We start from the raw sequence: 14,649 nt of genomic DNA, 5'->3' as shown, positions 1-14,649 counted from the left end.
GTGAGATAAGTAAATAAGCCTGCCCACAAGTCTTTGATACATTTCCTTGTCCACGGTAATATCCTCCTCCATACTTCCCAACTTTATATTTGGGTCAACTGGAGTACTTGCTGGTCTGCAGCCTGTCTTCCCTGTTTCTTTAAGCAAGTCAGTAATATACTTTTGTTGAGATATGAAGATTCCTTTCTTGGAGTGAGCCACTTCAATTCCTAAAAAATATTTAAGCCTCCCTAGTGTCTTGATCTCGAATTCCGTGGCAAGGCATTCACTTAACAATTGTTGTTCCCTTTTGTCATCCCCACTTACTATAATATCATCTACATACACTAATAGAATTGTTACTCCCCCTGAAATTGAATGTTTGATAAATAATGTGTGATCCCCTTGGCTCTGTTTGTAGCCCAGACTTGTCATAACTTTGGTGAATCTTCCAAACCATGCTCTTGGGGATTGTTTCAGCCGATATAGAGCCTTTCTTAATTTGCAAACAGTTCCAGCAGCAACCTGTCCATTGTACCCAGGGGGCAACTCCATGTATATTTCTTCTTCAAGGTCTCCATGCAAAAATGCATTCTTCACATCAAATTACTGCAGATCCCAATCATAACTTGCTGCTAATGACAATATTACTCTGACCGTGTTCATCTTAGCAACCGGGGCAAATGTCTCCAAGTAATCAACTCCATAGGTTTGAGTGAAGCCTTTGGCCACTAACCTTGCCTTGTAACGTTCGATGGTCCCATTAGCCCTGTACTTTACTGCATATACCCACTTACATCCTACTGGTTTTTTTCCAGGAGGTAGAGTGACAAGTTCCCAGGTCCTATTTTTGTTTAACGCCTCCATTTCCACATCCATGGCATGTTTCCATTTGCTGTCAGATAATGCTTCAGATACAGAGGAAGGTGTGTGTGTGGAGTTGAGATTAGTGAGAAAAGTTTTATGGGTAGGTGAGAATTTTTCAAAGGATAAGAAATTTGATAGTGGGTAAAGTGGTTGTTGGGTACATGTTCTAGTTCCCTTTCTAAGGGCAATGGGTAGATCAAGAGTTTGGTCCACCTGTGCTTCTAGATTTTCAGAAACAAACTCATTAGAATCATTGGAGTTTATAGGGTTCGAAGGTGTTACCTCATGCAATGATGGTGGGTTGGATTCTTGGACATTGCCAGATTCTAGAATGGCCTTTTCTCTCCTTGAATATACCAGATTTTTTCCAAATTTTCCGCCATTAGGTGCTGGAGGCGCTGGTTCAGGTGCAGGTTCTGTTCTTCCCTCAATTTTAGGGACAGCAATGCCATTTGTCCCAATTTCAGGTCCAAATCATATTTGGAAACATGAGAGTCTCATCTTCCTCTCTTACATTCTCCCCCTGAAGATGAGGCTGTTTGAAGTAGCTCTCTTGTTCGTTGAAGGTGACATCTCTTGACACATAGAATCTTTTTGAAATGGGGTGAAAACATTTGTATCCCTTTTGTGTGGTAGAGTACCCTAAGAAAACACATTTGACAGCCCTAGGGTCCAATTTTCCCCTTTCATTACTATGAACATGCACACAGGATACACACCCAAATATTCTAGGTTGGAGTTTATTTGTGGGATGTAAGTGTGGGTAGAATGAGGATAGAACTTCCATGGGGCTTTTTAAGTTTAAGATTTTAGTGGGTAACCTATTGATTAGGTAGGTGGCAGTAAGGAGGGCTTCTCCCCAAAATCTCTTAGGAACATGGTTTTGAAAAAGTAGAGCTCTAGTTTGATCTAATAGGTGCCCATTCTTCCTTTCTGCAATCCCATTCTGTTGGGGTGTGTTCACACATGAGGACTCATGGATTATCCCTTCCTTTTGGCAAAAAGAGTTTAGTACAAGATTAAAGTAGTCCTTGGCATTGTCAGACCTAATTCTTTTAATACCGACCCCAAATTGATTTTTAATCATGGAGATAAACTGAACAAACACAGAGCTAACTTCAGATTTTTGTTTCAATAAAAAAACCCAAGTTACCCGGGTACAATCATCAATGAAGGTTAAAAACCATTTAGCACCTGAGATATTAGGAACATGAGCAGGACCCCATACATCAGTGTGAACAAGAAAAAAAGGGAAAGAACTCATCTTATTGCTAATGGAAAAAGGTACACGCTTGTGTTTTGCAAACTCACACACCTCACAATGGAGACTCTCCACATTTAAATTTTTAAACAAAGAAGGGAAAAGCACTTTTATAACTCGAAATGAAGGATGTCCTAGCCGAAAATAGTATAGTTGAGCTTTCTCTTTGTTGGTCATGGTGGATTGAGAGATGAGACTCTTGGTGGGTAGATTAGGGTCCTCCATGTAGTATAGGCCATTCCATTCTCTAGCATGTCCAATCGTCCTCCCCGAGTTCTTGTCCTGCAATATACAAGAGTTGCTATAAAAAACAACATTACATGAAAGATCTTTTGTGAGTTTTTGTATAGAAATCAGGTTGGTGGACAGTTTGGGGACATGAAGGACATTTTTTAAAGTCATGGATGGGCTTATTTGGACCTCTCCTTGTCCAGCTGCAGTTATAAGAGTTTCATCTGCTGTGGAAATTTTCTTGTTGTTAGGACATGGGGAATATGTGGAGAAGTATTTGGGTAGAGGGGTCATATGGTCGGTGGCTCCAGAGTCTAATATCCAATAATGTGTAAATGGTGTATCTGAAACATTAAGCCCAAAAGAAAGTGGAAACTTACCAGAATATGTTAAGGAGCATGTACCTGTGGGCTTCTCCAATTTACTAAGGATGGATCTTACCCGTTCTATCTCTTCATGGTTCAGCTGGACAGATTCTTCACCTTGTCCATTAGCAATGTATGCTTGCCCTTGCCCTCCTTTTTTGGAGGACCTCCTTTTGGCCCCCATTCTCGGCTTGAGGTTTTTCCATCTTTCAGCCCCCATTCTCGGCTTGGGGGCTTTCCATGTAATTTCCAGCACTTTTCCCTTGTGTGACGCGGCTTGTTACAGTGGGTACACGTACACCAAACCTCCTCATGTTTTTTCTCCATACTGGGAACCCAGTTTTTCCTCTGGTTAGCAACCATGATTGTTCCTCCTTCAACTATCATTGCCGAGCTTTCAGTGGTTGAGGTTTCCAGCATCAGCCCTCTCCTGCTTTCTTCACTTCGGATAATGGCTACCACTTCATTAAGCCCTGGTACTTTCTCTTTTCCCAGGATTTGGATTCGGACCTGGTCATATTCAGGATTTAGGCCTACCAAAAAATCATAGACCCTATCTTGTTCAATATATTCTTTTAGAATTGCTGAGTCTTCTGAACACTTTGCTTTTATAACTCGATAGTGATCCAATTCCATCCATAGAGACTTGAGTTGATTGGCATATTCTGTAACTGATCTATTTCCTTGTTTGGCAGCCACGGTTTTCACCTTTACATCATAAATTTGAGCAGCATCCTTGGCCTTAGAGTAAGTTTGTTCGACTGCCTCCCAAATTTCTCTTGCTGATTTAAGGAACATGCAGGTATCACTGATTTCTGGGACCATCGAATTCCACAGCCACGCCATGATCATGGAGTCTTCTTCATCCCATGATTTGAATTTGGGATCTGTTTCATCAGGTGCATTACCAGTCAGGTGACTAATCTTTCCTTTTCCTTTCAAGATGGTCCTAATGAGTTGAGACCATTTGAGGTAATTCTTCCCATTTAACCGATAAGCGGAATGAACATTCTGCAATTCTCCAGCAGTCTGGGATCTGTCCCCAGTTTCCAGATTCACGACCTCAGCCATAACCAGGTATGATCAAGGTAGAGGGGGTTGCGCTGCAATGAAGGCTGCAACAAGGCTTAAAGGTAGCGCAACAATGAAGACTGCAACTTAGGTTAAAGATAGCGCAGCAATGAAGGCTGCGACTTAGGTTTAAAGGCACGGTCAGAGACTCCCAAGGATCGGGAGCTCTGATACCATCTCAAATTTAGAAGGAATAATATTCTCTCTTATTAATATTATGAGGTTATTAAACCTCTATATATATACATGAATCTGCAGCCTATTTTAGGAAATATGGACAGTTAATTCTAAGGAGACAAATCCCTATGATTACGGGATTAATCCTGCATAAATAAATCTAATAATGGCAGCATAAGACAGTTACAGAAATACAGCATAGAAAATATAAAACTTCCTAAAATACACAACGCCAATCACGGTTTTGACATTTATGAATGAATTTTTGGTGTTAGTCATAAGTTTCTTTTTTCTCTACTTCTGAGTTCTGATATTGCATATACTCCTGAATACATTTCTTACCATTTTGTAATCACTTTCAAAATATTTTCTGCTATAATGCTTCTATTTCATGCTTTCAAGACTCATCCTATTTGTTTGACTAAAACAATGCTTCACACTTGCAGTCTTCAGGAGATTGTACCCTTAAACCCTGGTAACATTTTTGGTGCTGAAGATACTCGTCCTGTTCCAAAATGGGAGAATATTATTCGAGATACACTCAATAGAGTTCGACCTGAAATACCAAAGATAAAGTCCTTCAGTGACCCTCCGTCTCCATCAAAATTTAAGCCATCAGATGATGTCCCGGATATAGAAGAAGAATTATTACTTGAAAGTGATAGTGATGTTGGTGAGGAAGTCCATCCTTTGGATGAAGAAAACAATATTTGTGATGGAGGTTCTAATGGAATATTCATGGATGAATCTATGAATACAAGTTTATCAGCTTCTGATGCTGCTTATATTGCAAACTCCGACTTGCCAGTTAAAACTGATTTACAGAGACAGTTTTCTTTTCCAAAGATGTTTGATAGGCAACAAGGTTTGCCAGAAAACATGGACACGTCATTTGTCCAACAGGACACTAAACTAACCCGAATGCTTAGTGGGTCTGAAAGGATTGGTTTGAGCTGGCCTGAGCCTCCACTACATCTGCTTTCTCAGCGCGTCTTGGATAGACCAACTTCTTTTAAATCACTCAAATCCTTTAAATCATCAAAGTCGTTCAAAACATATAACTCTTTCAAGTCAATTATGGATGAAAAGCCAGGGATAGGATTGCTTCCTGAAATTGACCTTGAAACTTTGATAAAGCGAAAAAGAAGATCATCATATGTAAGGATTGTGAGCAAGCAAATGGTTGGGATTTTCATCACCATATGGGTTCGTCGGAGCTTGCGTAAACATATTCAGAATTTAAAGGTTTCAACTGTTGGTGTTGGTGTTATGGGCTATATTGGTAACAAGGTCTTTGCTCTTTCTTCAGATTATTTTCTTTTCCACAGCTTAAAATTGTTTATTTTTGTCATTGTAGTTATATTCTCATGGTAATTCATCGTTGTTTAGGGTTTAGGGTTTAAGGTCTTTGCTCTTGTTCTTTATGATTTTTATCTCATTCGTCATAACAAACCTATGGTCCATCTTCATGTTTTTTGGGTCATGATATTTTTTTTGAATCAGGCATAAAGTCAGTCTCCTTTTTACATTTTTATTTTGTCTTATTTAATTTCCTGTATTATTCTAATAACTTTTTCGTATGGTCCATATAACTTTTTCTTTTGTCTTAAACATTTTCCTGTATTATCCTAATGATAATTATGATATTGGGTTCTTATATATTGCTTGCTCTATCAAGGAATAAAGTACTTTAGTTCTGTTTCATAGTCCCTCATAAGCTCAAACTCTGCGCATTTTATTTTACATTTTTTCCTTCTTCTACCTTTAACTTTCTTTTTGCTTGCTGGTATTTGATTTTCTCATTGCCTGCTGATCTTGTTACCATCTTTGTTCTCTTGTTCTGTATGATTTTTATCTCAAAAGGCATGACAAACCTATGGCCCATGTTCATGCTTTTTTGATCATGATATTTTCTTTGAATCAGCCAATCAGGCATAAAGTCATTCTCCTCTTTATCTTTTTATTAATCATATTTTGATTAATATTATGGAAAAGAGGAAATAACCCTCTCCAAACCTAAATAGCTTCATACGTTTTGAATAACTTTGTGATGATTAAGCTGATCTTTTAGTTTATGGTGGGTTTTTGAATTAGATTGATTGTACTATTGGTGATATCGAATATTATGTTGAGTGACCATCTGATCAATATTGCATCAGATTATTAAAACCTTTTCAATTTTTTCAGGGATCAATATCTGTCAGCATGTCCATACATCAGACACTTTTTTGTTTCATATGTTCCCACCTTACCTCAGGTGAAAAGGAAGGAGACGAACATAAAAGAAATGCTGATGTTCATGAAATACTCCGTAGAACCCACTTTCATTCACTTTCTTATATTGGGCTTCCCAAAGGAATCCTTGATCATGAGTGAGTGCATGCTTTAATATATCATGACAAACAAAAATGTTATTTTACTCTGTTATTAGAACTGCTGTATGTTTTTTCATATCGTATGTTTGACTTATGCACTACCTTTTGGTTTCTTCATCTTTTAGCATAATTATTTGTTGTGATATTTCTATGGGTTTATCACTTGTCTATGTCTTTGAGTTATATTTGGCCCAAAATTATGTTTATAGTGGGAAACGGAGATTGACTAGGAATGAGGTGGTTGCTAACATTTTTAAGATTATCTGGTTGTGGACTCTCGAATTGAAATTGTTGATGCGCTAACCTCTGCTAGACTCCCTGTGTATGTAACATATATTTAAGACACTGCATTTCTTCAAGAATTAGTTGGTTCTTCATCTTGCATAAATATGCTATATTTGCTGGAATTGAACTGGCTATTCATGTGTATTAAGCAAAGGTTATGGGGCCAAAGGACTGGGTTTGTATTCTACGCATATATTTTGCATGTCCATGAATGAGTCGCAAGCTTGCTAAATGTTTGTATTCAAATAAGCGCCACTAGTTGTAACACTAACATCAGAACCAATCGTATGACATTACACTTGAGAATTACACAAACAAGTTAGGTAGCTTTATTTATATATTTTCTGGATTATTAAACCAGAAAAAGGTCACAACAGATACCCGACGTTGGAAGTTACCTTATCTCTTGAACCTTCCAACTATGTTACTGTATAAATGTACATGTGGTCTCATTTTTTCTTCTCTTAATACTAACTAAATGAAAAGAACGTCTTATATGGCCAAATAATTCAATATTTTTTAAGCATTTTGTGTGTTGAACATGACTGGAAAGAATTGCAAGCCATAATATAGTGAATTAGGCAGTTTGACCTTGCATCGTTCACTTGGTTGAAGCATTTTTAGCTTCACTGTAATTTTGTCTTTAAAAGTTTCGTTTTTTTATAATTGCTTAATCAATTCAATTTATCTGCAGAAGAATCATTTGGTTGGGTGATCTGAATTATCGTATCAATTTATCAAATGTGGAAACAAAAGCTCTTGTCTCAAGAAAGCAGTGGGCAACATTGGTTGAGAAAGATCAGGTACGATAGCAACTCTTTCATTTTGTATGTTCTGCTCAAATTCCTCTGGAGTCCAATTAATAAGGTCTAATCTGATATTGTCTAACCTGATTGGGTTCAAGCCAACTTCAAAGTTTTTTTTTATTTTTTTATTTTTTTATCTATGTCTTAAAAAAAACCTCTGTAAAGACATTTTGATCCCATAAGTAAAAATATTTTGCAAACCAGTGAAGCCATTCAAATGTTATTCTCTTTTCATTTCATACCAAGTTAACAAGTCACTAATATAAATATTACTAGTTAAGCGCATTACTTGAATAATAATTTTAGATATGTTTGATTTGCTCATAAAAGCATTTAGTTTGAATTTAACTTTTTAAATATGAAGTGTGGTAGTTAACTAAAGTTTAAGATTTGGTCGACACAATTTACAAGAAATTGTAATTTTAACGGCTGAATAGTAATAAATGTGAAAGCCAATAAATTGGTGAATCTATTTTTTGTCTTTCTAAACCAATAAATTTTATTTATAGAAACTAGAAAGCGATGAGATCAATATTAGCAGATGAGTGACAATTGTACATAGATACATACATTCAAATGAAAATTTCAAAATATTGTTGATCATATGTATTATGCTATTCAAACAACAAAAAACTGAATGGAAACTTTGAAGAAATCTTTTGTCCAAATGAATGCCCTAACTAATTGGAAGTCTCAAGTTTATTTTCAGAAAGAATACATATGTATACAGTAAGTTATGTGTTAAATGCTCTTAGAGGCTAGGATGTACTGGAGTACTTTCCCTTGTTTTTGTGGATTAGAATTTGTATTCGTAGTTTTCTTAGTTTTAAACATTGTCATAACTTAGACTTAACACATTTTTTTGGAGCCAGCATATTATTCCTAGAACTGAACATATGTATGTTATGTTTATCTCCAGTGCTTTCATATATGAAAAACTGCATATTTCTACATAACAATATTCGTTTCTGTACACTTGCATAATGGGGTTCCGAAAAAACTGTTATATCTTCTATTCTTGTCTTATTTTACTTGTTAATCATCCCTTTTGTAATGGTTCCTAACTGGATAGCCATGCATCATAGTTCATGTAATTCTTTGTTTTAGTTTAAAGTTATGAAATACGGAAAGCTCCTACTTCAAAAAGTAAAACTCAAGTTGCAAGGTGATGGTGTTACAAACAAACAAACTACAATTGAATGAAAATGAAAGATAGAAAGAACCAGAATGAACCTCCTTTCAATATTGTCCCCTTTCGGTTATCTGATACTAACAATTCCAAATGTCTTGCCTTCTATTTTACTTCTGCTATCTAAGCTAATCTATAAGCTAATTCTGTAACTAAGTACTATGAACAACTATAACTAACAATTCTACAACGGTTCCAACTACTTTGCTCTGGTTCCTATCAAATTATATCTGGCGGCTGTTTGATAAATTAACATCATATTATGACAGCTCATGCGAGAACTCAAGAATGGTGTGTTTGGAGGATGGTCAGAAGGCATGTTAAACTTTCCACCAACTTATAAGTATGAGGTTAATTCAGATAAATACTACGGAGAGGATCCTAGGGCTGGAAAGCGCTCACCAGCATGGTATGCTTTTATTCTGAGGTTTTGCTTCCATGTTTGCTAAACCTTATCATAATTTTGATCTTTCATTACTTGAATGCTTCCCATTCTTTTTCTTTTCCCTAAAATTGGAAGGACATTTTAGACTGGATTAATCATTGTGTAGCTGTAGCATACCTTGAAATGTACACAAGATAATTTATGCGAAATATATAGAGTTCAGAATTTGAAATTATGAATTGTCTCATTGGAATACTAGTGAACTTGAGTGCATTTGTAAGAGATCCACATGGTTTAGAAGAGTGTTTTCACATTAGTACCTAAAACCAGATTCAATTTCTAATTTTTGCAAAATTCTAATTGAATGTGATAATTATGACACGTGGTTTTTGAAAATGATGACTTTATTATATCCTTAAATCCGATTTCATGGTTTATGTATGAACTAGTGATATCTGTTGCATTTCTTTCCATTGATGATTTTTCTGTGTTTATAATTGTCTTTCAGGTGTGATCGTATTCTTTCATATGGCAAGGGTATGAGATTATTGAGTTACAGAAGGGCTGAGCTCAAACTGTCTGATCACAGACCTGTGACTGCCACGTATATGGTTGAAGTTGAGGCATACTGTCCTAGGAAGCTACAGCGAGCCCTAACTTTCACTGATGCAGAGATCGAAAATGAACAAGTCATACCAAATTTAAGTAATTGGAATTTTGCTGCTTAACTGGAACAGGTGAATTGCTTCATATATCATATACAAGCTTGTCTTGCATGCATCAGATTCAAATGAACTATTCTCATCCAACTCAACCACCCACCCACTCTTGTTGAGAATCAACCCTTGCCAAAAGAAACTTCCCGGAGACTAAAATTGACTATGAAGAGAGAATGTCCTGGTCATAATATTATGTAGTTGCTAATTATACCCTCCCTAACACTTTTTTCTAACAATATTATTAGCTGAAATTTATTAAAAATTACAAATTTTGTAGGTCTCACATCTCATTTAATGGTTATCTCACTTGATTTAGTGATAGGATCTATCAAAATTTGTGAATTTCAATCCATAATAATGAAAGTATTAGTAAGGAAGTGTTAGAGAGAGTGTTGCTAGCATTATTCTAATATTATTAGTAAGTGCGTGTTTTCCTCTTAGATTTTGCCTTGGCCGCCAGCTATATTCTCCATCACTTTTTTAAGGGCTTGGGAACTACTAGTTCAGGTTGAGGTTGGACCATGACACATTAAGTTAACAATAGTTTAACACTTCCAACTAATAAGCTACCAATTTATAGAACCTACATTTTCTCTTTTTTTTTTGTTCATTGCTCTACTCTAATACTGGTTGGAGTTCAGAATTTATCCAAATTCGACCGGGTGCTAGTGTCTCTAAAGTAACTAGAATTTGTTTAGTTTTGAATCAAAGGCTAAGGTTTTGTTTCCTCCTGTAACATATTTATACAACTGTGTTGAATTGTTTGGTTAACCATATGGATCCCAACAATGTTAACTCAGTAGTATAGGTAGGTCTATGGTTAATGACAATTAATAGGTAAGGAAGAATCCTAAGCAAGACCTTACATGGATCCGAGAGTTATTCCAAAATTTCCATAGGGTCCAGGGTCCACCAAGTTATCAAGACCTCCCTTTTACATATTTTGACTGTTAAAACTTTTATAACTCAGTGGGTACTATTAGATTGGACTTTATCAACTAATACTTGTCTTGGTCTCAATATTATCAATTGGAGTATTTGAACATCTCTGAGATCTTGCTCCTGGTGTAAATATCTTATTCTTCTTTCTGGTGCAGGGATACATCTTGAGTTGTAAAGGAGATTAACTTGCTGAATTTCAGGGAGCATCAGTGATTGCTGTTGCAACTTCTAACACTCACATTGCCACTTCTAGAATTAGATTCATTCATTTTTTTCTTCTTCATTCTCTCTCTCTCTCCCTCTCTCTCCTTTTGGTTTTTTACTGGAAAGGTTTGTAATATGATTTTTCCTTTTGGGGATGTTACCAATAAGATATAGAGCTAGTTGTTTGATTGGCTATATCTTGTATATGTACATTATATATTATGTGATTGAGGTGTGCATTGTATGCAGCATCTTTTAGTGGAGGAGCTGCATCTATGTTTATAAAATAAATATGGGTTTATCTTTCTAGGATGGTTTCCCTGTCCAAGGACTGTATTTTGCATTAGACACAAGTTTCATTCAAAGCTGCAATATGATATAGCTTTGCTAAAATTTGAGTGCTATGCTACACATCATGGAAGAGAAATACATTTAAACTTAAATTCATAATCTGTCAGTAAACATGTTAGTTTACGGTGTTAGATTTAGACAGATTGTTGCATTTGAGTGAGGTTGCGTTTTCCAGCATGTATTTATACATATTCAGAATGTGCAACGAAAACTATCTTCATGTTTTTGGTGGCCGAGAAAAATCAACTTTTTCATTGATTTTAACGTTGTAAATAAAAGTTTCTTTTAAGCAAAAGTAAATAACATTTATATTTCATATGCCTTTAAAATTTATTAGGGTGTAGTTGACATAATATCAAAAAGTTCAACAATGAGTAGGTACTCTCATCATTGTTGTGCATAGAAGAGGAGTTTTTTTTTTTTTTTTTTTTCCTTCAATAATGGTATCAGAGCTTATAATTTGTACAGTTTGCTTATTTGTCATTTGAGTACTGAAGATTAACTTAGGAAATAAAAACAAGAAATAATGTAGAACACAAGTATGATTATGATGAATATCCATAATAATAAAAAAATTAAGTTTGAAAATTTTAATTGAAGAAAAATTATTGAAAAAATAATTTAAATTTTTTATTTCAAATCTCTAAGATATTATTCACATATAAAAAACAATTATCATTTGTCTTTAGAGTATTTTTTAGAATTAAAGATGTTTTATTTATTTTAAGATTTGTTTACTATTTTAAGATTATGTTGCATTAATAAATAACCTGTAAAATGGGTCATCATCTTAAATGAGAGAGGAGGTCATAAGAAGGAGAATTTGCCAAGTTTCGTTAGAAAATAGTGAAGAAGTTTGCTAAATTTCACGAGAAAACTTGTAAATGAGAATCTGTCAAGTTTCATTAAAAAACTTATGAAGTGAGATTTGTCAAGTTTTGTTCACAAAATTTGTGACAGGGGTGTTTAAGTTTCATTCATAAAACTTGTAAATGAAGACTTTCAAAGCTTCACCTGTAAAACCCTATGAGGAAGGGATTTTCAAGTTTCACTTACAAAACTTGAAAACGAGATTTTCATAATCATATATGTAACATATTTTGAGATAATGAATATCCTCGTAAAAAAAAGCATGAAGGGCCTAACACACGTTAAATAAATTTTGTGTGATTCTTTATTTATTTTTATGATGTTTTTGTTTATACTCTCATTATTGTTACGCATAAAAGAGAAGGAATTTTTTTGTTCTCAACAGTGGTATCAGAGTTAATGGTCAACTAGGTGACCGACTAAATGAGTATGATGACTGATAAGGTAGACAATGAGACCAAGAATGAGACCATTAACAATGAGACTGCTGCAAATGAGAATTTGTCAAGTTTCATGGAGGAAAGTCTTCTTGGTAACATGAAGGGTTAAAAGATATGTTCCGCTATTATGAGTTAAACGGTGGAGTGACAATGTAAATACTTAGATGATAATTGAGTTTTATGGACCACCATTGAATACACTTGTGAGTTATCCCGTATAAGTTAAATTTTATTTTTAAAAAAGTCATTCAATCTTATCATATAAATAAATTACATATTTGGTTTGAGTATAATATCAAATTCAGTCTAATTTATTCCAATTAAATATAATTTATATTTCAGATTAATGTAGTTTAGATGGGATTGAATGATTTAATTTATATAATTTCGTTTTTAAACATGCAGTTAATATTAAATAAATTTTAAAATACACAGTAATTGTAAAATAGATTGTACCTGTCTGAGGGTACACTCGTGATCTTCTAGGTGATGAAGGGCCGAACGGATACTTCTGGCGGAGGCTTCAGAGGGGGGAGGTACCTGCAAAAGGCACTCCGACGCTCAAGTCAAGACAAGCACGATTTTCTAGGGTAATTAATGAACAGTGACGTACCTCATTACATGTGACCTATTTATAATACCTGACATGGGCCTGGACATGGTGGGCCTTTTCTGACACTTATCAAATTAGGTAATATGATGCTAATCAGCTAATTATGTCTTAATCATGCGCTTATCCTTGTTAACTGTGATTTGTACTATAATCCATTTTACCTTTCGGCACATCGTCGAGCTGACAGGTTAAGGCTTGGGAAGTTGCACGTCTTCGGCTGTTGGCCGGGCCGACGAATGCTTACTCGGTTATCCTACTTGATCGGCGTTCGGCCGAGCCGATACGTAGTATACAGAGATGCATCATGGTGTTGCTTGTATCGGCCTTCAGTCGAGCCGATATTGCTAGCAGACTTATTCTCGGCCCTCGGCCATATGCCGAGCCGATGTTAACGTCAATGTTCTTGTAGGCATGGATCAGTTCGCGTGGGTGTCTGACGGAACGGCACGTGTTGGTCCACGTGACCGATAGGATCCCTCCGGTACATAGATTAACTAAAAATATTAGATATAAACAATGGTTAAGATAGTTATAAAAATTCTGTTAAAAAACAATGTTATAAATAAAACTAAAAATTCTTAAAAGAATGTTAGAAATAAAATTCAGATATTATTAGATGTAATTGAGATAATTAAATTATAAAAAGTGAATTGATTGGTAATTTCATAAATATTTGCCTAATTATTTTTTATACAAACATTTTACAACAATAAAATCTTTCATTAATATATGAGAGCATTTTTCTCTTTGAGTAAATTGTACAAAATAGTTCAACCTATTTGCATGTTTGTCACTTATACGTCTAACATTTATTCAATTATAATTCATAATTGGCCAACAAAAATTACAAGATAACATTTATCTTTGATTCATATTTCATGGTGTGACTAAAATGTTAGACAAATACCTATTTTATTCTACCTATTCCAATATATCTAAATCCAATTGTATTATTGCGTGTCTTTTATTTTTCACAAATGCAAATTTTTTGTGGCATTATTTTATGGTCTCCAAGTAACAACCAAATCAAGTTGCTGTCATCTATTGAATATGGATCCAAAATTAAGGCAAGAACCAAAATATGAGCGCGAATCTAAAAGGAGTTAATATGTATTGAATTTCTAAATTGATTGCACAGAAAACTAATGAAAGACTTTCTAGATTGCTTCTTAGTACAACTAATGTAGAATGTTCTTCCTAGGAGTTTCAAAAGTTGCAAAAAAGAAAAATCAAGATTCCACATCTATATCCAAATAACTAATATAGAACATAATTTTTAGATTGATTTCTCTTGAAAACAATTTAGAAAGCATTTTCTTATTATATAACCAATATAAACTATCTTCAATATTACAAAATTATCACTATCTCGCATAGTGTTATCAGGTTTGACTTAGACTGACCGATCTGACTGATTGATCCAAAAATTAATCATTTAACTAATATGAGTCGGGTAATGAATCAAGGATACTTTCTACCCATTACGACCTGATTTGACTCAACGAGCTTGGTCTAAAAC

At 34.9% G+C, this 14,649-nt stretch overlaps 1 protein-coding gene across 4 annotated transcripts in view; it reads left to right on the top strand.

Moving 5' to 3' along the window:
* LOC109803263 (type IV inositol polyphosphate 5-phosphatase 3) overlaps positions 1-11,051 on the top strand; it is a 30,414-nt gene extending 19,363 nt beyond the window's left edge. For 3 of the 4 annotated variants that reach the window (XM_020364760.3, XM_020364762.3, XM_020364759.3), the window contains 6 exons: positions 4,398-5,241; positions 6,139-6,323; positions 7,306-7,414; positions 8,876-9,015; positions 9,500-9,728; positions 10,808-11,051. In XM_020364760.3, coding sequence (XP_020220349.2) covers positions 4,398-5,241; positions 6,139-6,323; positions 7,306-7,414; positions 8,876-9,015; positions 9,500-9,719 — 1,498 coding nt within the window. In that variant the 3' untranslated portion in view covers positions 9,720-9,728; positions 10,808-11,051. Of the gene's footprint in view, positions 1-3,398; positions 3,619-4,397; positions 5,242-6,138; positions 6,324-7,305; positions 7,415-8,875; positions 9,016-9,499; positions 9,729-10,807 lie in introns of all 4 variants that reach the window. The other variant, XM_083076690.1, reaches the window with a different exon arrangement.
* Positions 11,052-14,649: the final 3,598 nt, after the last annotated feature.

This window comes from Cajanus cajan, chromosome 1 (genome assembly GCF_000230855.2).
Source record: "Cajanus cajan strain Asha chromosome 1, NIPB_CcT2T_4, whole genome shotgun sequence".
NCBI classification, from domain to species: domain Eukaryota; kingdom Viridiplantae; phylum Streptophyta; class Magnoliopsida; order Fabales; family Fabaceae; genus Cajanus; species Cajanus cajan.
This window is presented reverse-complemented; position numbering and strand designations above follow the sequence as displayed.